This window comes from Zeus faber, assembly GCF_960531495.2.
Source record: "Zeus faber genome assembly, chromosome: 21".
Taxonomy (NCBI): domain Eukaryota; kingdom Metazoa; phylum Chordata; class Actinopteri; order Zeiformes; family Zeidae; genus Zeus; species Zeus faber.
Window position 1 is genome coordinate 963,979 of NC_137208.1, and position 22,530 is coordinate 986,508.

Here is a 22,530-nt window from a genome sequence, read left to right on the forward strand (position 1 = left end):
CTAAACTGATCTATTTTGAAATAATTATTAGAGAATAACTTGGGAATCAAGTGAATTCAAGATCAGGATCCTTCCAGGTCTAAATAATGACTGATTTCAAATCAGTACAATATTTACCTTTTTATATTCAATATATTTTACTGGTTTGCTTTCGTTATCTATTTGTTTGCCTTGCAATTTGTATATGAATGGTGCTGTACAAATAAATATGTATTATTATTACCAATGATTTTGGAAAAAATAGTCAAATACCATTATCATATATATATATATATATATATATATATATATATGCTGTGTGTGTGTGTGTATATATACACACACTGCGTGGTGTGTGTGTGTGTGTGTGTATATATATATATACACACACACACACACACACACACACACCACGCAGTCTGGTTGCCTTGGTGACAGTTTGTTCAGGTCAAACACTCAATAAGGGTTAATGTTCTAAAATGTGTTATTGCACACGTTGTCCGGTAGGGGGCGGTCCGGCGAACTGTGACGTTCAAAATTTAAGAGGATTATTTGTCACATATAGGCAGATAATTCAAGGTTTATTGTTGTGAAACAATAATAATTACGATTACAAATACCTATTGTATCATTGTAAATATAATAATTATTTAATTAATGCGTTTTAAACGGCAACATAAACTTGAACAGAAATCCCAGTATTAGCGGGTCCAGGGCTTTTATCTTGTACCGGAACCGGACGTGTGGAGCATCTCTTCCGGAACGTCAGCAGGCCCAACATGGCGGCTTCCATCCAGCGGCTCTCCGCCGCGGGCAGAGTTTTAGTGAAGAGGAATCTGATGAAAACAGGGTCACGAATGAAGGTAGAAAGACACTTTAAACACCACAAAACCTGCGGTGTTTTACCGGTAAAACCTGCGATGTTCATACGAATCACGGGAATGTTTGTTCACCGTGACTCAGCGCTCAAGAAATTAACGATTGTTAGTTTTCAGAAAAATATTTAATGATATAAAGAATATATATGTATGTACATTATTTGGTCTGATTTAAAACGACCTTTTCTTCAAATCAAGTGTATTAGAAAAGCAGTAAAGTCTGTAAATAAATAATACATGTATCCATTAAATACATGTACATTGAAAGCCTTAAAATAATATATACACATTTAATAAAATAGTGTTTGTTTATTTTACAAAAAAAAAAATCAACATTTTGACATTTTTAATTTGATCACGATGGTAGTTACACCAGGACTGTATTGTTATGGGGTCCTGGGACAGGGTGAAAATATGTTGTTGTTGTTGTTGTGGTGGTGCTGCAGCCCCTCAGGGCGCTGTCCTCTCCTGCCGTCGGCCATGTTGCTCTGAATGTCCCTGAGACCAAAGTGACAACGTTGGAGAACGGACTGAGAGTCGCTTCAGAGGATTCTGGACTGTCCACGTGCACGGTGAACACACACACCTGGATGGAAGGATCTGTACATGGATGGGTGGATGGGTGGATAGATGTGTGGATGGATGTGTAGATGGGTGGATGGATGTGTGATGGGTGGATGGATGCCCAGAGTTCCTCCCCAGAGTGTTTCAGTGTTGCAGCAGCTCACATCACAACAATAAAGCAGTTTGTTGTTGTTGTTGTTTCTTGTGTTGTTTATTTATTTTAGAAGAGAACTGTCAGGTCTGTGGGAGTGAATACAATATTTAATATGCAGCTTTTATCTTATATATGCACATGCATATGTGTGTGTGTGTGTGTGTGCGTGCGCTTATTGGGTTTGAGTGCGCATGCGTGAAAGCTGCATGCTGCCTGTTACGTTGCTCCAATTTTTGAGTCTGCTTTTTAACTTTCTTAACTTTTCTCTTTTGTTCGTTCTTGTTTTTTTCACTCTAATGTTTTTTTTCGTGTTGTTTTTATTATGCTGCTTCCACCGGGACACGCTGCCTTTGTTTACTCCGGAGATCAACTGATCGCGCTAATGCCGGCCGGCGTAGTGGCCAGACCAGCTGATATACCATCTGAACTCTGGAAGAAAACACACCGGGGATGCAGAGGAGGGAAGCAACGTCGGGCGATGAGTGGAGGGTCGAGACGGGACGGGCTTATGGAGAGGAGAAGATTTAAGCCGTGTCTCCCCTCTGTTGTTATGGGAAACGTACGGTCTCTTAGCAACAAAATGGACGAGCTAACAGCGCTAACAGGGAGCCACGCAGAGTACCGGGAGTGCAGTCTGATGTGTTTCACTGAGACATGGCTGCACAGGGACATTACGGACCAGAACGTCTCTGTCGATGGCTTCCACACCGTCCGGGCGGACCGGGATTGTACCGAGAGGGGTGAGCGGAAAGGCGGGGGGTTTGCCGTTCTAGTTAACAGCAGATGGTGTAATCCTGGTCACATCACCATTAAACAGCTCTGTAGCCCGGATGCTGAACTGCTGGCCGTTGGACTCCGTCCATACCATCTGCCTAGAGAGATCCTGCACAACATCATCGTTGTCCTGTACATCCCTCCCTCTGCAAACCCAACATCTGCCTGCAGCATCATACACACCACCATCTCCAAACTTCAAACTCAACACCCCAGTGCCCTCATCATCATATCGGGACACTTTAACCAGGTCGCCATGAACAGAGTTCTGCCGACTTTCAAACAGTACGTGAACTGTCCTACCAGAGAGGAGAGGACCCTGGACCTGATGTATGCTAACATTAAGGATCCATACATCTCCTCTTCTCTCCCCCCTCTGGGCAGGTCAGATCACAACCTGGTTCACCTCAAACCCCGCTATGTGCCTCTGGTGAAGAGGAAGCCTACGAACACAAGGACTGTGAGGAGGTGGTCGGAGGAGGCTTATGAGGCACTGCAGGACTGCTTTGAAGTGACTGACTGGCCTGCACTCTGTGAGCCCCACAGGGAGGACATTGATGGGCTCATGGAGTGCATCACAGACTGTATCAACTTCTGTGTGGACTGCGATGTCCCAGCTCGGACTGTCACCTGTTATGCCAACAATAAACCATGGATCACTAAGGACATTAAGGCCATCCTGAACGAAAAGAAGAGGGCGTTCAGAGATGGCAACCGTGATGAGGTGAGGAGAGTGCAGGGGGTACTCAAACTTACAATCAATGAGGCTAAACACAGTTATAGGAGAAAGCTGGAGAAAAAACTCCAGTAAAACACCGTGAGGGATGTGTGGAGTGGCACTGGGTTCCAGAAGATGGGTGGCATGGGGTTGGAGGGCAGTGCGGACCAGGCAAATGAACTGAACCTATTTTTCAATAAGTTTGATACTGCGGCCCATCCCCCACAAGTCTCTGCTGCTGGCTGCTCAACAACTACTGCCACTTTGTCTCTCCCTACTCCCCCTCCTTACAGACCCCTTGTCTGCTCCTCACCGTCTCAATTCATACCCACCTACTCCACCCCTCCCCCCTGCTCTACATCATGTCCTCCACAACCTGAGGACCCCAGCCCTCCCCCAACTGTCAGCTCTACAGTGTCCTTCACGCCTGACCTGGTGAGAAGACAGCTGACGAGACTCCACTCCGGCAAAGCTGCAGGCCCCGACGGTGTTTTTCCCCGGGCTTAAAGCCTGTGCCCCCCAGCTGTGTGGAGTACTAAGTTAAGTCTTCAGCCTGAGCCTGCACCTCCAGAGGGTCCCTGTGCTGTGGAAGACGTCCTGCCTCGTTCCTGTGCCGAAGAGGCCGCGGCCCTCAGGACTACAGACCAGTGGCTCTGACGTCCCACATCATGGAGACCTTCGAGAGGCTCCTCCTGGAGCAGCTAAGGCCTATGGTCAGGCCTTTCACTGATCCACTGCAGTTCGCCTACCAGCCACGCCTGGGAGTTGAGGACAGCATCATCTACCTGCTGAACAGAGTTCTACACTCATCTGGACAAGCCGGCGAGTACTGTGAGAGTCATGTTCTTTGATTTCTCCAGTGCTTTCAACACCATCCGTCCGGCTCTACTGGGTGAGAAGATGGCTGCGATGCAGGTGGAGGCCCCCATCGGGTCCTGGATTGTTGATTACCTGACGGGCAGACCACAGTATGTACGCCTACAGAACTGTGTGTCTGAAAGGGTAGTCAGCAACACAGGGGCCCCACAGGGGACTGTCCTCTCTTCCTTCCTCTTCACCCTCTTCACCTCAGACTTCAACTATTACACTGAGTCCTGCCACCTTCAGAAGTTTTTCGATGACTCAGCAATAGTTGGTTGTATTAAAAAGGGTGATGAGAGTGAATACAGGACTGTTGTGGGCAACTTTGTCACCTGGAGTGAGCTGAACCATCCGCAGCTCAATGTGACTAAGACGAAGGAGCTCATAGTGGATCTGAGGAGGGCAAAAACACCCGTGACCCCTGTTTCCATCCAGGTGGTCCCTGTGGACACTGTGGAGGAGTACAAGTACCTGGGGGTGTACTTCAATAACAAGTTGGACTGGACCAGAAACACCGAGGCAGTCTACAAAAAGGGCCAAAGCCGACTCTATTTCCTACGGAGGCTGAGGTCCTTTAACATCTGCCGGACGATGCTGAGGATGTTCTATGAGTCTGTTGTGGCCAGTACGATCTTCTTGGCTGTCACATGCTGGGGCAGTGGGCTGAGGGTCGCAGACAACAACAGACTAAACAAACTAACCAGGAGGGCCGGTGATGTCGTACTAGAGGAGCTGGACACCCTGATGAATGTGACAGAGAGGAGGATGCTTTCCAGGCTTCAGTCCATCTTGGACAATGTCTCACACCCTCTCTACGACACACTGGCCCAGCAGAGAAGCACCTTCAGCAGAAGACCCCTCTTACCCAGATGCACCACAGTGCGCCACAGGAAATCATTCCTGCCTGTGGTCATCAATCTCTACAACGCCTCCCTCAGAGAGTCAGAGAGTCCTCTTTGTAATCTGACCTCAAAACACGGACTTCCACTTCTGCACCTTCTTCTTTTTGCACATTTTTATTATTATATAATATATATCATCATTAGTAGTAGTAGTAGTATTATAATTACTATATGTTGTATGTTAATATGTTGTATGTAGATTGGAGTTGTAACGAAAGTAATTTCCCCCTGGGATTATTAAAGTATTTCTGATTCATCTGTTTCAGGTCGGTCTCTGGATCGATGCAGGAAGTCGCTATGAGAACGAGAGGAACAACGGGACGGCCCACTTCCTGGAACACATGGCCTTCAAGGTGACTTGTTTCCCAGTTTGTTTCCTTGTTTCCTAGCCCACTTCCTGGAACACATGGCCTTCAAGGTGACTTGTTTCCTGGGTGCCCACTTCCTGTAGCTAGGACTCACAAACCGCTTGTTGAAACGACTCAGGGTTGGGAGTCACTCTGCCTGAAAACTGACTCGTTTCCTAGCTTGTTTCCTTGAACCAACAAACCAATAGTGGTAGAATGGAACTAATGTTTTTACTAAGTGACTCGTATGAAGCCCGATCTCCCAAAAGGTTGGAGCTTCCACTCGGGAGCGGAGGTGGTGGAGGAGGTGGCCATGGCTCTGCTCCGCTCGCGGGTTAATCAGTTGATTTGTTGTGATGTCTTATTTTGAAAGGGCACCAGGAAGCGGTCCCAGCTGGACCTGGAGCTGGAGATCGAGAACATGGGCGCCCACCTCAACGCCTACACCTCCAGGGAGCAGACGGTGTACTACGCCAAGGCCTTCTCCAAGGACCTGCCCCGAGGTGGGTGTGGTGGGGTGGGGCAGGATGGTGGGGCTCTTTGAAAAACACCGTCATTGGAAAGCTGTGATATGAGTCGTTTAAGTTACGCTGAAATGACCCACCCACCCCCCAGCGGTGGAGATCCTTGCTGACATCATCCAGAACAGCACTTTGGGTGCAGCAGAGATAGAGCGTGAGCGTGGTGTGATCCTGCGTGAGATGCAGGAGGTGGAGACCAACCTGCAAGAGGTGGTGTTCGACCACCTGCACGCCACGGCGTACCACGCCACGGCACTGGGCCGCACCATCCTGGGCCCCACCCACAACATCAGGTGAGGGGCCACAAGATGAGAACACAGTGTTCATCCAGAAAGGAAACATGACAAGTAACACTGTAGTACAGGCCCAGCTACACCAGTTAGCATGGAGTTAGCATGGAGTAGCAGTGTATTGTAGGTGTGACTTACATTATTGAGGCAACGCTGCACTGCTGCTTCACAGCAAGAAGGTCCTGGGTTCGATTCCCGCCTGGGGCGATGTTGGAACCGTGCCCGGCGGGTTATCTCCCAAATAGGAGCCTTTCTGTGTGGAGTTTGCATGTTCTCCCCGTGCTCACATGGGGTTTCCTCCACCTACCATCAGTAAGGACCCCCACCCAAAACATGGGGTTTCCTCCACCTACCGTCAGTAAGGACCCCCACCCAAAACATGGGGTTTCCTCCATGTAACACCAGTAAGGACTCCCACCCAAAACATGGGGTTTCCTCCGTGTACAGTGGGGCAAAAAAGTATTTAGTCAGCCACCAATTGTGCAAAATCTCCCACTTAAAAAGACGAGGAGAGGCCTGTAATTTTCATCATAGGTTCACCTCAACTATGAGAGACAAAATGAGGAAAAAAAAATCCAGAAAATCACATTGTCTAATTTTTTTAAAGAATTTATTTGCAAATTATGGTGGAAAATAAGTATTTGGTCAATAACAAAGGTTCATCTCAATACAAACAGAAAACGTTTGACCTCTGTCATTGCAAACAAAGGGTATATAACACCCTTTGTTTGCAATGACAGAGGTCAAATGTTTTCTGTAAGTCTTCACAAGGTTTTCACACACTGTTGCTGGTATTTTGGCCCATTCCTCCATGCAGATCTCCTCTAGAGCAGTGATGTTTTGGGGCTGTCGCTGGGCAACATGGACTTTCAACTCCCTCCAAAGATTTTCTATGGGGTTAAGATCTGGAGACTGGCTAGGCCGCTCCAGGACCTTGAAATGCTTCTTACGAAGCCACTCCTTCGTTGCCCGGGCGGTGTGTTTGGGATCATTGTCATGCTGAAAGACCCAGCCACGTTTCATCTTCAATGCCCTTGCTGATGGAAGGAGGTTTTCACTCAAAATCTCACGATACATGGCCCCATTCAACAGGCCCAAAGCATGAAGTTTCCACCCCCATGCTTCACAGTAGGTATGGTGTTCTTTGGATGCAACTCAGCTTTCTTTCTCCTCCAAACACGACAAGTTGAGTTTTTACCAAAAAGTTCTATTTTGGTTTCATCTGACCATATGACATTCTCCCAATCCTCTTCTGGATCATCCAAATGCTCTCTAGCAAACTTCAGACGGGCCTGGACATGTACTGGCTTAAGCAGGGGGACACGTCTGGCACTGCAGGATTTGAGTCCCTGGCGGCGTAGTGTGTTACTGATGGTAGCCTTTGTTACTTTGGTCCCAGCTCTCTGCAGGTCATTCACTAGGTCCCCCCGTGTGGTTCTGGGATGTTTGCTCACCGTTCTTGTGATCATTTTGACCCCACGGGGTGAGATCTTGCGTGGAGCCCCAGATGGAGGGAGATTATCAGTGGTCTTGTATGTCTTCCATTTTCTAATAATTGCTCCCACAGTTGATTTCTTCACAACAAGCTGCTTACCTATTGCAGATTCAGTCTTCCCAGCCTGGTGCAGGTCTACAATTTTGTTTCTGGTGTCCTTTGACAGCTCTTTGGTCTTGGCCATAGTGGAGTTTGGAGTGTGACTGTTTGAGGTTGTGGACAGGTGTCTTTTATACTGATAACGACTTCAAACAGGTGCCATTAACAAAGGTAACGAGTGGAGGACAGAGGAGCCTCTTAAAGAAAAAGTTACAGGTCTGTGAAATATAATATTAATATTTGTTGCGTTGCAGGACCATCAACAGAGCTGACCTGGTGGAGTACATCACCACACACTACAAAGGCCCCAGGATCGTTCTGTCTGCTGCTGGAGGTACCATGCCGCCCTGCCATACTCGGTCAAAAGCGAGCAAACGGTCATTAAGATTTAGTAGTGTGGTCAAATAATTTGATCTACTGCACCTTTTTTTGTGATAAATAAATACGTGTTAAAATATTTCACATGCGTAAGTGATAATAAAATTAATAATATATGAAATATCAAAATAGTGTATTTTATGCATTATAATATATTGAAGTCTAATCTGCTATTATATAATCAAACATATTGTGTGGTTTCAGGAGTTTTGCACGATGAACTGATTGATTTGGCAAAATATCACTTTGGGAAGCTTCCTGCGAGATACAAGGGAGAAGCCCCGGCCCTGCCCCAGTGCAGCTTCACAGGAAGTGAGGTGTGGCTTACAGGAAGTGGGGAGTTGTTTTCACATTATTTAATTTTTATTTATTTATTTTCGGAAAAATCAGTTTTTGAGCGTCAGTTATTAGTGCTGTGATATTCAGGGAACTACTACTACTAAGATAATAATAATAATAAATAATATTGATGATAATACTTATAATAATAATAATACTACTATTACTAATAATAATAAATTGATGATAATACTATTAATAATAATACTACTATTACTAATAATAATATTGATGATAATACTAGTAATGATGATGATACTACTACTAATAATAATAATACTACTACTAATAATAATTCACAACAAAAACCTTTTGTTTGTTCCAGATCCGTGTCCGTGATGATAAGATGCCTCTGGCGCACATCGCCGTGGCGATGGAGGCGGTGGGCTGGTCCCACCCCGACACCGTGCCCCTCATGGTGGCCAACACCCTGATCGGCAACTGGGACCGCTCCTTCGGGGGAGGCGTGGTGAGGGGCCGTTCCGTGACATGATGACATATCCATAGCAACTGGTGCCGGGGGTCTCCGGGTCATGGGAGAGGAGGGTGGAGGAGGGCGTGGTGTCCTGCTGGGCTTCCTTTCAAGGTGTTAGTGACTCTGCTTCATTTGACCTTGAAGGACGATGCTTCAAACTCCATTTTGGAAAAACACTGAAACACGGCATCGTCACAGCCAATGAAACCAAAGATGCAAATAGAAAACCACGCCCACACCAAGCGTGTGACAAAGTACCAGTATGTACCAGTATGTACCAGTATGTAGTGAACGCTTCATACTCAGCAGGTTCTTCAACCTTGAAACTTTTGGGACATGAAAGAAAAGAACTTTCAACAGTTTTGTGTTGATTTACAGAACATGTTCCCTTTCCGTGTGTGCGTGCGCAGAACGTGTCCAGCCAGCTGGCCCAGAGGGCCTGCCAGGGGAACCTGTGCCACAGCTTCCAGTCCTTCAACACCTGCTACACCGACACTGGCCTCTGGGGGCTCTACATGGTGTGTGAGCCCAGCACCATCAGCGACATGATCCACTACACCCAGATGGAGTGGTACGTATTTATTAATATTATTATTAATAATACTACACCCAGATGGAGTGGTACGTATCTATTATTATCACTACACCCAGATGGAGTGGTACATATTTATGGCATCATACTTACGTATGGTGCCCCAAAGGACCAGGAATTGACAGGTAATGTGACGTGGAAGCTGATTGGCTGCCGTCTGGCAGGATGTCTCTGTGCACCAGCGTGACGGAGGTGGAGGTGGCTCGAGCCAAGAACCTCCTGAAGACCAACATGCTGCTGCACCTGGACGGTACGGCCCTTGTACTAGTACTCTTTACCACGTCTCTGCTCCACCTTGTTGATGGTACTTTGTTGACCTCTGAATTTGAAGCGTTACAATTGCTTTTAAAGTGGAAAGTAAATATTCAGAGACCCCGAGCGGGACCCCGAGCCTCCCGTTTGAACCCGCTGGCTCTGCTCCTCCAGGCTCCACCCCCATCTGCGAAGACATCGGGCGGCAGATGCTCTGCTACGGCCGCAGGATTCCTCTGCACGAGCTGGAGGCGCGCATTGACGTGAGTGTAGAATGTGCTGATGGAGTTAACGGCCGTAGTCACCTGGTGGTGCGGAGCTGGGCGTGTCATGGTGAACTGCACCTTAATAAACGTATCCAGGAAGTAGCCGTATCATGTTAGTATGAGTACAGTACTGCACAGTACTTCACCTGGGGCTTTTACTTTGAAGGCCATCGATGCTCAGACCATCAAGGACGTGTGCAGCAGATACATCCACAACAAAGCTCCAGCCGTGGCAGCCGTAGGTGAGGCCTGCACCACCCCCTCCTCTCTAAACTGCACACTTGACCTTTTATATTTTCATTGTTTACTTTCCCAGAATGAAATGTCGCTGTTTCAATACCAATGTGTTGATGTAACCTACAAGTACTCCATCCTACCACACCTTCCAACCTGTTTAAAGGTGGAGTACTTGTAGGTTCTTAAAGCTGGCCGCTGTGTTTGACCCCCAGGTCCCATCGAGCAGCTTCCAGATTACCAGCACATCTGCAGCGGGATGTTCTGGATGAACTGAGCACACCACCACCACCCTGTTCAGGTGGAGCAGACACTGTCTTGTTTTTTGGAAGAATTTAATTTTTATTATAAAATAAAGAGCAACACAATAATGTTAAAATAACACAGGAACTAGTCTTGTCATTATTTTTTACTCTTGGTCGTCACTTGCTCCTGAGCTGCTTTCTTGGCTTTCACCATCTCCACCAGTTCCTACAGAACAGATTGATACGGTGACGGGGTTAGTGTGGCACAGACAGGAAGTGACATGTGGTAGCAGCCATGTATGTTTGTCTTCAGCTACTACGTCACGTCCGCAAAACAGTTCAACTATTTCTGTGTGAGCGACCCGACGACACCACGCCTGTGCTGCAAACAGGTCCAGAAAGCAGCAGCCTGATGGAGCTTTGGACATCTCACCCCTGTATGATGTCATTTGTTTGTTTGATTTGAATATTTCTTTGTATAGAAACACATCACGCAGCTGTTATGTCATCGATTAAGGAAATCCACTTCCTGCCACGGAGAACGACGCCTGGGATGGTTCAGTCGAAGTCTTATCGTTTTAATTCTTATTTGCAATTCACTGACGGCCGATATGAATTAAAAGCAGAAACAATACTATGTAAGAAGTGACCCTTTCAGAGTAAGAGCGTGCGGCGAGCCGGTCACCTTGTAGCGCTTCATGCAGTCCTTCTTGCTGCGTCCGGGGACGGCGGCAGAGATCTTGTCCCAGCGCTCGGGCGTGCTGACCGGGTAGGACTTCAGGGCCTGTTCCAGAAGCTTCTGCTCCTCCGTGGTCCAGGGGGGGGCCACCTCGCCCCCGGAAGCTGAAGGGGGGGGCGGGAAGTGACACTGACATTTCACTGCATATATGTATGAAAGTATGTTCATGTATGTGACGAATAAACCTCTTGAATCTTGAAGCGACGTCTGACTTTCAGTGGAACTCCAGGTCGTTAAGGTGTTCTACAGAACAGAGGAAGCCCCGCCTCACCGTCAAACCTCTCGGAGGGCACGGCGTTGTCCACCGTGGGGGGGACGGCGGCGTGCTCCTTCCGGAACTTCTCAAAGGCTTTTTTATTGATCTGGTCTTTCTGCAGAGGGTCTGGGAACACAACCTCAGCCAGTCAGTCAGTCAGCCAGTCCACCGTACTCATCACACTGATAGATCGGGAGCCCACCGAGCCGCTGCAGGTTCTTCGCCTTGTTGATGACGTCCTTGGCCGTTCTCTTGATGCCGGAGGTGGAGTGCAGGTTCATGTAGTTGGCGATTACTTCCCATCTGAGCAGGAAACACAAAGGAACACAGTTGTACTGGCAGCCATTTCTTATTGTTGTTTCCTTCTATTTCCCAGACTTTCCATGAATCCATCTTCAGCTTTCAGTTCAATCTCATACCAGACGCCACTAGAAACAGTAGTCATACCTGGCGTTGGTCCCAGCAGGAAACAGGTTCACAGCCTTGATCAGCAGCTGCAGGTCCTCCTCGTTCCATCCTTTGCCCCCGGCGCCTCCCGCTCCTCCGGACCCGCCCTGGTCCGCCTGCCGGGCTGCCTGCCGGGCCTGAACCTCCGCCTCGCGTTCCCTCTGGAGCTGCAGGTTCACCTCCTGCACCTGGAGCAGGAGGACAAGCCGGAGTTAGCCGGGGTCTTCGTGGTCCCTGTGGTGAAGAAACATGTCGGTCCTACCTGTCGCTCCACCGCCACCTTCCCCTCGTCCCTGGAACCCGACGCCAGAGCCTCGTTCAGGGTCTGGAGGCTGGAAGACACCACACCTCCATCAGGTCATCCACCCTTCCTTCCTGACGTTCCACATGGGAGCAGCTCCGGTCTCTGATACGTGCAAGGTGCCTCTAGCAAAGCGTCTAGGACACATCCTAGGAGCTAGGAGACAGCCTAGTGTCCTGGAGGAGCTCCTACCTGCTGAGCTCCAGGCGGTCACACAGCTTCTCCACCTCCTCCAGCATCTTCACTCCATCGGCCTCGTTGTCTGCAAAGTAGTTCCAGTTCTGGAGGAAGGAGGGTGGAACAAAAGGTTAGAAGGACGCATGGGGGCCCCTTGGGGCCGTGTCCAAATTTACAACCGTGCACAAATTTATTTTTTTAAGTAAACAAACACGACATGATAGTGTGTAGACACCTTGCAGGTGGTCCTGAGCTTCTGCCGCTCCTTCTTCACAGCTTTCTTCTGGATCTCCTTCTCCTTCTTGGCCTGCTGAGCCGCCATCTTGGCCTCCTCCTCCTCCTTCTCCTTCAGCAGGCGAGCAGCTTCCTGCTCCGCCTGCCGAGCCTACGAACAGGAAACACAGCAAGCCATCAGAGTGCATTACACTGCTGCCTGGAGACGCCCCCTAAATGCCCCCCAAAACTCTCCCAAACACGCTCCCTAAACACCCCCAAAGGAAGTGATGCTGGGCTTTGGCAGACAGGAAGTGACCTCACCCGCTCCCTCTGGTCCTGCTCCCTCCTCTTGGCCTCGGCCTTGGCCTTCTTCTCCGCCTCCTTGCGGTTCTTCTCTTCCTCTTTGAACTTCTTGATCCTGGGGTCACAGCTGTAGGCCGTGTCTGGAGAAGCAAGGAATCAAGGAATCAAGGAATCAAGGAATCAGAGGCTCAGACTCAGATGTGTCTCTGTGGCGTTCGTACCGACGAGCGTTCGTATCCTGTTCATCTCTTCCTTCTTCCTCTGAGCTCTGGACGCTCGGTTCTGTTTCTCGATCCAGCGCCGCTCGTCTCTACTGAAGGAGACAAACACGAGGAGGCTCCGGTTCAGCGCCGGATGACTGTTGTTTCTTCTCTACCATTTATGTCAGGATCTCCTAATATGCATAACTCAGTCCAACAACTCTGTCATAATGGGCATCGATGGGCATGAACAATATCAATTCAGGTCGATCGTCAATGTCCTGGGGGGGGGGTAGCTCAGGAGGTAGAGCTGGTGGTCTAGTCATGTAAAGGTTGCTGGTTGGATCCCAGGCTCCTCCTGCTAGCATGCTGTAGTGTCCTTGAGCAAGACACTCAGCCCCTCATTGCTCCTGATGGCTGCGTCCGTCGCTGTTTGAATAATTGTAAGTGGCTTTGGATAAAAGCCTCTGATCAATGTAATGTAATGTCCTCACCTTGAACAGCTGGACATTGTGCTTTCATGGTTCCACAAAATAATGAAATCATCCCAATAAGCGAGGGAGGAGGACTCACCACTCGGCCTTCTCCTTCTCCTCCTCGTCCAGGTACGAGAACTCCCTCCACGAGTCAAAGTTGTACCTTGAGGAAGAGGAAACGAGTGGAACCTCCCAAATATATTCAAATAAAACCATGAGATTTGCATTTTTTCACACACACACACACACACACACACACACACACACACACACACACACACACACACACACACACACACACACACACACACACACACACACACCCCCCCCCCCTCACCAGAAGGAGTAGAAGTGGTCCACCTCCTCAAAGGAGGCATCCATGTTGCCCAGGCGCGGCACGTGCTTCCTGGTGGACCAGCGGGCGTTGCGCTCCAACACGGGCCCAAAGGCCTGGAAGAAGTTCTCCTTGGCTTCGCTCCGCAGCGGCACGGTGTCGTCGAATGTGGGGTCCACGCTGTCGAAGGCCCGGCGCCGCAGGGGGTCCGACAGGGTCTCTATGGCTGGGGGCAACGGATGGGTATAAAGATGGAGGAGAACGCCGTGCCAGCACTTGCTGTTTGACGTCTGCTTACCTTTAGTGATGCAGGTGAAGTAGTCGTTGTCTCCCTCCACGATCTGCTCTCCTGCTGCTTTTCTCTTGTCGGGATGATGCTTCAGCACCATGGCTTTATCTGAGGACAGGGAACACGCCTGAGGAACACGCTAAACAACATGTTAAGAACAACATACCAAGAACATGTTAAGCACAAAGCACAACATGCTAAGCACGGCACAACACACTAAGCACAACACACCAAGAACATGCTAAGCACAGCACAACACACCAAGAACAACATGCTAAGCACAGCACAACACACTCAGCACAACACACCAAGAACATGCTAAGCACAGCACAACACGCCAAGAACAACATGCTAGGCACAGCACAACACGCTAAGCACAACACACCAAGAACAACATGCTAAGCACAGCACAACACACTAAGCACAGCACGCTAAGAACAACATGCGAAGCACAGCACAACACGCTAAGCACAACACGCCGAGAACAGCATGCTTTGCACAGCACAACACACTAAGCACAGCACGCTAAGAACAACATGCTAAGCACAGCACAACACGCTAAGCACAACACGCCGAGAACAACATGCTAAGCACAGCACAACACGCTAAGCACAACACGCCGAGAACAACATGCTAAGCACAGCACGCTAAGAACAACATGCTAAGCACAGCACAACACGCCGAGAACAACATGCTAAGCACAACACGCCGAGAACAACATGCTAAGCACAGCACAACACAGTAAGCACAGCACGCTAAGAACAACACGCTAAGCACAACACAGCCTCTGACAGGAGGAAGTCGAGCTGAGTTAAACATTATGCGAATCAGCTGTGAGGCGGGGCAGCGATGACACCTCCGCTCGTCTTTCCGCTAAAAAACCCTGAACAAGACCTCCACCCAAAAGGGAGGAGAAGCTCGTCGTGGCGGGGGCCGGTTTCTCCGCCCGTCACCGTGTGACTTCATTTCCAGAGACGTAACAAGAAGAAAAGGATTTGGGATCCTGGTTGCATCTCCGTGCAGTGCATTCAATAAAAAACATTTTCCATGTCACAACAGGCAGATATTTTTTAGGGAAGTTGAGCTGCAGGTGTCAAACAACAACCTCTACCACTGCAGGTGCACCCACACCCACACCCCCTCAGACAGAAGGTTGCAATGTTTTCTGATTGTATCACGACTTGCAAACAAAGTGGAACAGTCGTGGTGCAGGAGCAGCAGGAACACACTTGATTTGTGTGGTATTGTCGTATATATTCATGTATTAAATGTTATACAACATTCATAAAATATAAAAAGGGGGCAGGCGGCTTGGGCGGGGTGTCTGTCTGTCCGTGTTCTGTGCCTGCATCTTGTGGCTGCACCTGGGTGTGGGTTGTATGCGTGTCTCCTCCTGATCCCTGGAACTGGGTTATGCTCTTCGGGACTGGCGGTTGTTCCAAGGCCCTCCGGCTTTTCTGGGGGCCCCACTAGGGTGGGGTGGGCTTTCCTGCAGCCGTACGGTGTCTACAAGGCTACGGAGCTCGGGGGGCTTCAGGCCCTTTCCGCTGCTTGGAGGCGCCACAACATAAAACCTTATACACCACAACCAACTGGGATAAGTCCTGTACACACACTGGTGGACACACACACACTCCCTCCCTCACCCCTGGTTGCATCCCTCTCCTTTCCTCCCTCATCCCTGTCATAACTATGACAGGAAGAGGTCACGTGACCAGTTGTAGTTTTCCTGGACCTGATTCACGGTTTTTCAATACATGTCATCCAATGTTTGGGTTTTTCCATGTACATGTTTGTTTCCATGTTTATGTTTTTCATCTACATGTTTGTTTCCATTTTTATGTTTTTCCATCTACATGTTGTTTGTTACTATGTTTATGTTTTTCCATGTACATGTTTGTTTCTATGTTTGTTTTTCCATGTACATGTTTGTTTCTATGTTTTTCCTGTACATGTTTGTTTCTATGTTTATGTTTTTCCATATACATGTTTGTTTCTATGTTTGTTTTTCATGTACATGTTTGTTTCTATGTTTTTCCTGTACATGTTGTTGTTTGTTTCTATGTTTATGTTTTTCCATGTACATGTTTGTTTCTATGTTTGTTTTTCATGTACATGTTTGTTTCTATGTTTTTCTATCTACATGTTTGTTACTATGTTTATGTTTTTCATGTACATGTTGTTACTATGTTTGTTTTTCCATGTACATGTTGTTACTATGTTTGTTTTACATGTACACGTTGTTTGTTTCCATGTTTCATTGTCTCCCCGTGGTGATCTTGGAGTAGTGATGAGCTGTTTAGAGATGAAAACATGGTAAGATGCTTCTCCAAAGAGGGCTTGGTGCTGGTTCTGTGCTCTGCTCGTCCCACAGCTCGTCACAGGACAGAGTTGTTGCAGCAGTTGTTGATGATTCAAGAATGAATAAAGAGTTTCATTGCAGCTTGAAGTTCAACTCCACTTGCAACTAACTCTGTGCTACATGCAACGGAACAAGTACTCTGTGTTGTATGTGCAACACGCTGACAGCACAGGGTAAAGAAAATATAAATAAAATACATATAAAAATAACTGTGGCGGACCAAGGAGCGTCGTCAAGCACAGACTGGGGCCGACGGCACGGTTCCCTTTCCCGTCGCCGCTAAGCTGCCTCAAGTCGGACCAATCAGTGCCCGGGCTGTGCAACATCTAAATAACTGAATGCAGTTCTGTGCACATCTGTTTACATGCTGCTATGGCAACGACTCAACCAAGAGCCGAACAGGAAACGGCCACAAGTGACGGCGATCGCTTCTGGTGTGACCGCAGGGTTAGCAGAGCATGTCAGAGGAACACGCTAACAACAAAACGCTGGGTGGAACACGCTAAGCAAACACTCACGAGCAGCTTTGATCTGTTTCTGCGTGGCCTTGTAGCGCATGTGGGCGAGACCCAGCACAGCGTAGTGATCCTGGTTCTGAGAGACAGACAGAGAGAGAGAGAGAGTTACCTTTTATTTATTATTTACTTTTTATTGTTATTATTCATATTATTACTGTGTTGTTATGGGGTTAAATGACACTGATTGTCAGTGTTACTACAGTTATTATTATAGGGTTGATGTGTTGTTATTGTATCTAATGTTATAGAGTACTACCTGCCTTCTAGAAATACTGTTGTAGTAACTGTCATCAAATAAACATCAACTGAATTGAAAGAGACCGTTAACACTATTCCTCCAGCCACACCAGTCTACCCTCCAGGTGCTTGCAGTCTACCCTCCCAGTACCTTCCAGTCCTTGGGGTCCAGGGTGCGCAGCAGAGGGTGCTCCTCCAGCGTCAGCTCCTCGTCCTCCTCCTCTTCCTCCTCATCCTCCTCCTCTTCCAGCTCCTGGAAGGAAGTGGAGGCGCTGCGGCGCCTCCTCCTGACAAAGGCCTCGAACCAGCGACCCACCGGCTCCACCCGGATCTGCACAGAAGCTGAGACAGACCATAATAGAAGGAGGGAGGAATAGAGACAGATGATCAGAGATAGATGATTAAATGGAGAAAGATACAGACACGTGGATCTGGGCAAAATTTGCCTCCGTCTCCCTGTCGGGGGCTAGCGACGGACGTTAGCGATGGACGGCGGCAGAACAGTGGCCCTTTCTCAATGTGTGTTCTTGCCTGTACTTGTGAAACGTCATCAGTTGCAGCCCAAGTACTGTTCCAATTCAAAGTGCGCATCAAGTTCTACCTAGCAACTAACTGAACTAACTGATTCATAAAAGGTAAAGCAGTTAGTGAATAGAATAAAATAAAATAAAATAAGACTCAAATAGATAATACAAAGTGGGGGTACAAAGTAGAAGTAAAGGGAATAGTTATATATATATGCATTAAAGTGCATGTGAATAAAGTGAGTATGGAGATATACAGTATAGTATACAACAGTACGACACAGCAATACAGTAACACTGAACAAAACAGCAATACTGTACAGTATGCAGTACAGTATGCTACATAGAGTACAGCAATACAGTACGCAGTACAGTATGCATCATACAGTACAGTAAGGCCCTGCAGCCATCCTTCTCACGTGAAGCAAAGAGTCAACGTTGTGCTGTGACTGAAGCTTCTTCTTTTCACAATTCAATATTCAAATCAAGATGTTTTTCATCATAACACATAGGCGCGGCCGCCAGGAAGGAGCAGTTGATATGTTGTATCCGTGTTCTGTTGGTCATGCTATAGAATGATTTATTTTTGTGTTTAATCAATAATACAGAAGATAAGAAACTTAAAAAATATATGCAATAGCAATATTGGTCTAAAAATATTGCAATTAGATTATCCAAAACCCCACCCCTAAATATTATACCTAAAAAATACCCCTAAATATGATACCTGTACCATACCCCTAAATATAATCATACCCCTAAATATGGTCATACCCCTAAATATGACACCTCAGCTATTCCCCTAAACATTTCAGTGCAGTTTTAATTGATTTATTCATAAAGCATTGTCAGTCCCACAACGGGGGAATTCGCAATTTCTCTGCAATTCCCGTCCCAGCATGTGACGTAGCTCGGAGCGGTGGCTGCCGTGTAGAGGCGCCTGGGGAGCAGTTAGGGGATTAGGTGTCTTGCTCAAGGACATATCAGCAGGCTATCAGGAGGAGCCTGGGATCAAACCAGCAACCTTCTGCCTACTAGACGACCTGCTCTCCCTCCTGAGCTACTGAAATATGATCCCTACTGCTAAATATGTTCCCTAAACCACACCCCTAAATATGATCCCTGATCCACACCCCTAAATATGATCCACTCCTAAATATGATCCCGAAACTATACCCCTAAATACTATACCCGAAGCCTCACTCTAAATACTATACCCCAAGCCTCACCCTAAATACTATACCCGAAGCCTCACTCTAAATACTATACCCGAACCCTCGGCCTAAATACTATGCCTGAAGCCTCGGCCTAAATACTATGCCTGAAGCCTCACCCTAAATACTATACCTGAAGCCCGACCCCAAATACTATAGCTGAAGCCTAAATACTATAGCTGAAGCCTAAATACTATAGCTGAAGCCTAAATACTATACCTGAAGCCCGACCCCAAATACTATACCTGAAGCCCGACCCCAAATACTATACCTGAAGCCCGACCCCAAATACTAAACCTGAAGCCTAACCCTAAATACTATACCTGATGCTTAACCCTAAATACTATACCCGAACTCCAACCCTAAATACTATACCTGATGCCTAACCCTAAATACTATACCCGAACTCCAACCCTAAATACTATACCTGAACCCCAGCCCTATATACTATACCTGAAGCCTAACCCTAAATACTATACCTGAAGCCTAACCCTAAATACTATACCTGAAGCCTAACCCTAAATACTATACCTGAAGCCTAACCCTAAATACTATACCTGAAGCCTAACCCTAAATACTATACCTGAAGCCTAACCCTAAATACTATACCTGAAGCCTAACCCTGAATACTATACCTGAAGCCTAACCCTAAATACTATACCTGAAGCCTAACCCTAAATACTATACCTGAAGCCTAACCCTAAATACTATACCTGAAGCCTAACCCTAAATACTATACCTGAAGCCTAACCCTAAATACTATACCTGAAGCCTAACCCTAAATACTATACCTGAAGCCTAACCCTAAATACTATACCTGAAGCCTAACCCTAAATACTATACCTGAAGCCTAACCCTAAATACTATACCTGAAGCCTAACCCTAAATACTATACCTGAAGCCTAACCCTAAATACTATACCTGAAGCCTAACCCTAAATACTATACCTGAAGCCTAACCCTAAATACTATACCTGAAGCCTAACCCTGAATACTATACCTGAAGCCTAACCCTAAATACTATACCTGAAGCCTAACCCTAAATACTATACCTGAAGCCTAACCCTAAATACTATACCTGAAGCCTAACCCTGAATACTATACCTGAAGCCTAACCCTAAATACTATACCTGAAGCCTAACCCTAAATACTATACCTGAAGCCTAACCCTAAATACTATACCTGAAGCCTAACCCTAAATACTATACCTGAAGCCTAACCCTAAATACTATACCTGAAGCCTAACCCTAAATACTATACCTGAAGCCTAACCCTAAATACTATACCTGAAGCCTAACCCTAAATACTATACCTGAAGCCTAACCCTAAATACTATACCTGAAGCCTAACCCTGAATACTATACCTGAAGCCTAACCCTAAATACTATACCTGAAGCCTAACCCTAAATACTATACCTGAAGCCTAACCCTGAATACTATACCTGAAGCCTAACCCTAAATACTATACCTGAAGCCTAACCCTAAATACTATACCTGAAGCCTAACCCTAAATACTATACCTGAAGCCTAACCCTAAATACTATACCTGAAGCCTAACCCTAAATACTATACCTGAAGCCTAACCCTAAATACTATACCTGAAGCCTAACCCTGAATACTATACCTGAAGCCTAACCCTGAATACTATACCTGAAGCCTAACCCTAAATACTATACCTGAAGCCTAACCCTAAATACTATACCTGAAGCCTAACCCTAAATACTATACCTGAAGCCTAACCCTAAATACTATACCTGAAGCCTAACCCTGAATACTATACCTGAAGCCTAACCCTAAATACTATACCTGAAGCCTAACCCTAAATACTATACCTGAAGCCTAACCCTGAATACTATACCTGAAGCCTAACCCTAAATACTATACCTGAAGCCTAACCCTAAATACTATACCTGAAGCCTAACCCTAAATACTATACCTGAAGCCTAACCCTAAATACTATACCTGAAGCCTAACCCTAAATACTATACCTGAAGCCTAACCCTAAATACTATACCTGAAGCCTAACCCTAAATACTATACCTGAAGCCTAACCCTGAACATGTGTGTGAACACTTGCACCATAGAGGCAGCTTTAAAAGCCGCGTCGGGGCTTTCTGCCCTGTTAGCTTCATGCTAAGCTCTATGGGGAACCCCGTGGTGGCGGTTAGCCTGTGATGCCGCGGCCTCGCCGGGACCCGGGGGGAGCTCACCTGCGGCGGCGCAGCAGACCGCGGTGGCCTCCTCATCTCGCGGGGCTTCCAGAAGCATCTTCACAGCCCAGAGCGAAGCGACACGCGGGGTGAACACGATGCGAGAGGGAAGAGGATAAAGCGCCGGCTCGAGGCTCCCACACGGAACCACCACATGGGCCTGACTGCGGTGTCACAGCCAAATGCGTCCGGAGTCACCGGTGCCGCACCTTTCCACGTCCGGGTTAAGTCTTTTGATGGGCGAAGTGTACTGTATCTAGGTTCAAGGTCTATTTAAGGAGATAAAAACTCTCTCTCTCTCTGTGTGTGTGTATATATATATATATATATATATATATATATATATATATATATATATATATATATATATATATATATATATATATATATATATATATATATATATATTGCCCAGTCGATTAACCTCCCCTCTGTATACAGACTCATCACTGTCTCCTATGAGACCAATGACAGTCATGTCGCCCACAAGCTCCAGGAGTTGAACAGAAGGTGAAGATGCAGTGATGGGCATACATAGATACATACATACTGTATCTACATACATACATAGATACATACATACTGTATCTACATACATACATACATACATACATACATACATACATACATACATTTACATTTACATTTAGTCATTTATCAGAGGCTTTTATCCAAAGCCACTTACAATTGTTCAAACACCGACGGACGCAGCCATCAGGAGCAATGAGGGGTTAAGTGTCTTGCTCAAGGACACTACAGCATGCTAGCAGGAGGAGCCTGGGATCCAACCAGCAACCTTTAGATCACTAGACCACCAGCTCTACCTGCTGAGCTACCATCCCCTACATGTATGTATACATACATACATACATACTGTATCTACATACATACATAGATACATACATACATACATACATACATACATACATACATACATACATACATATTGTATCTACATCCATACATACATACATACATATTTCCAGTATGTATGTGTATATATGTATATGTGTGTGTGTGTGTGTATGTATGTATGTATGTATGCATGCATGTTTATCTATATATACATACATACATACTGTATATATGTTTGTATATATATATATATGTGTGTGTGTGTGTGTATGTATGTATGTATATATATAAGTCCATGTATCAGTCTTATTTTCAGGTTGAAATGAATTAAATGTATAAATGAAATGAGATTCATGATATTTTTTTCTCGGTTTGAGATTTAAAATATCAATGATTTTACATTAATTGACGCAAACTCAGCTCTGATTTATTTTTATCTTTTTAACGATGGAACCACATCGGCTCCACCGTCTATAAATTCCGCTCCGCATTTCCGGTTGAGAACTTTTT

General features: G+C 46.5%; 2 protein-coding genes across 4 annotated transcripts; one reads left to right on the forward strand and one right to left on the reverse strand.

The window, feature by feature from the left end:
• The first annotated feature begins 712 nt into the window (after positions 1-712).
• Positions 713-10,504, forward strand: pmpcb (peptidase, mitochondrial processing subunit beta). 3 transcript variants are annotated; one of them, XM_080022685.1, is made up of 13 exons: positions 713-842; positions 1,304-1,429; positions 5,097-5,183; positions 5,551-5,680; positions 5,793-5,991; positions 7,837-7,916; positions 8,165-8,277; positions 8,625-8,768; positions 9,185-9,345; positions 9,531-9,616; positions 9,718-9,881; positions 10,051-10,126; positions 10,334-10,504. In XM_080022685.1, the coding sequence occupies exons 1-13, from the start codon at positions 759-761 to the stop codon at positions 10,393-10,395; spliced, it is 1,512 nt and encodes a 503-aa protein (XP_079878811.1). In that variant the 5' UTR covers positions 713-758; the 3' UTR covers positions 10,396-10,504. The 3 variants fall into 3 exon arrangements, with proteins under 3 accessions (XP_079878811.1, XP_079878812.1, XP_079878813.1); XM_080022686.1 differs by having other exon boundaries at positions 714-842; positions 9,793-9,881; XM_080022687.1 differs by lacking the exons at positions 713-842; positions 1,304-1,429; positions 5,097-5,183 and adding an exon at positions 5,225-5,248.
• On the reverse strand, positions 10,382-21,300 carry dnajc2 (DnaJ (Hsp40) homolog, subfamily C, member 2). The gene is made up of 16 exons (XM_080022684.1): positions 21,166-21,300; positions 17,370-17,560; positions 16,982-17,057; positions 14,111-14,209; positions 13,816-14,038; positions 13,576-13,641; positions 13,024-13,115; positions 12,821-12,942; positions 12,519-12,668; positions 12,299-12,387; positions 12,068-12,137; positions 11,806-11,993; positions 11,561-11,661; positions 11,374-11,484; positions 11,049-11,206; positions 10,382-10,589 (listed from the first exon to the last, which is right to left on the reverse strand). The coding sequence occupies exons 1-16, from the start codon at positions 21,221-21,223 to the stop codon at positions 10,521-10,523; spliced, it is 1,863 nt and encodes a 620-aa protein (XP_079878810.1). The 5' UTR covers positions 21,224-21,300; the 3' UTR covers positions 10,382-10,520.
• Positions 21,301-22,530: the final 1,230 nt, after the last annotated feature.

Bases quoted from the DNA above. Each gene is read 5' to 3' on its own strand.
- pmpcb (XM_080022685.1), top strand. From the start codon at position 759: ATGGCGGCTTCCATCCAGCGGCTCTCCGCCGCGGGCAGAGTTTTAGTG. The intron at 5,184-5,550 runs GTGACTTGTTTC...TTATTTTGAAAG, and splicing joins TGGAACACATGGCCTTCAAG to GGCACCAGGAAGCGGTCCCA. The intron at 9,346-9,530 runs GTACGTATTTAT...GCCGTCTGGCAG, and splicing joins CACTACACCCAGATGGAGTG to GATGTCTCTGTGCACCAGCG.
- dnajc2 (XM_080022684.1), bottom strand. From the start codon at position 21,223: ATGCTTCTGGAAGCCCCGCGAGATGAGGAGGCCACCGCGGTCTGCTGC. The intron at 13,642-13,815 runs GTGAGGGGGGGG...CTCTTCCTCAAG, and splicing joins GACCACTTCTACTCCTTCTG to GTACAACTTTGACTCGTGGA. The intron at 12,138-12,298 runs GTAGGAGCTCCT...GGTGTCTTCCAG, and splicing joins GACCGCCTGGAGCTCAGCAG to CCTCCAGACCCTGAACGAGG.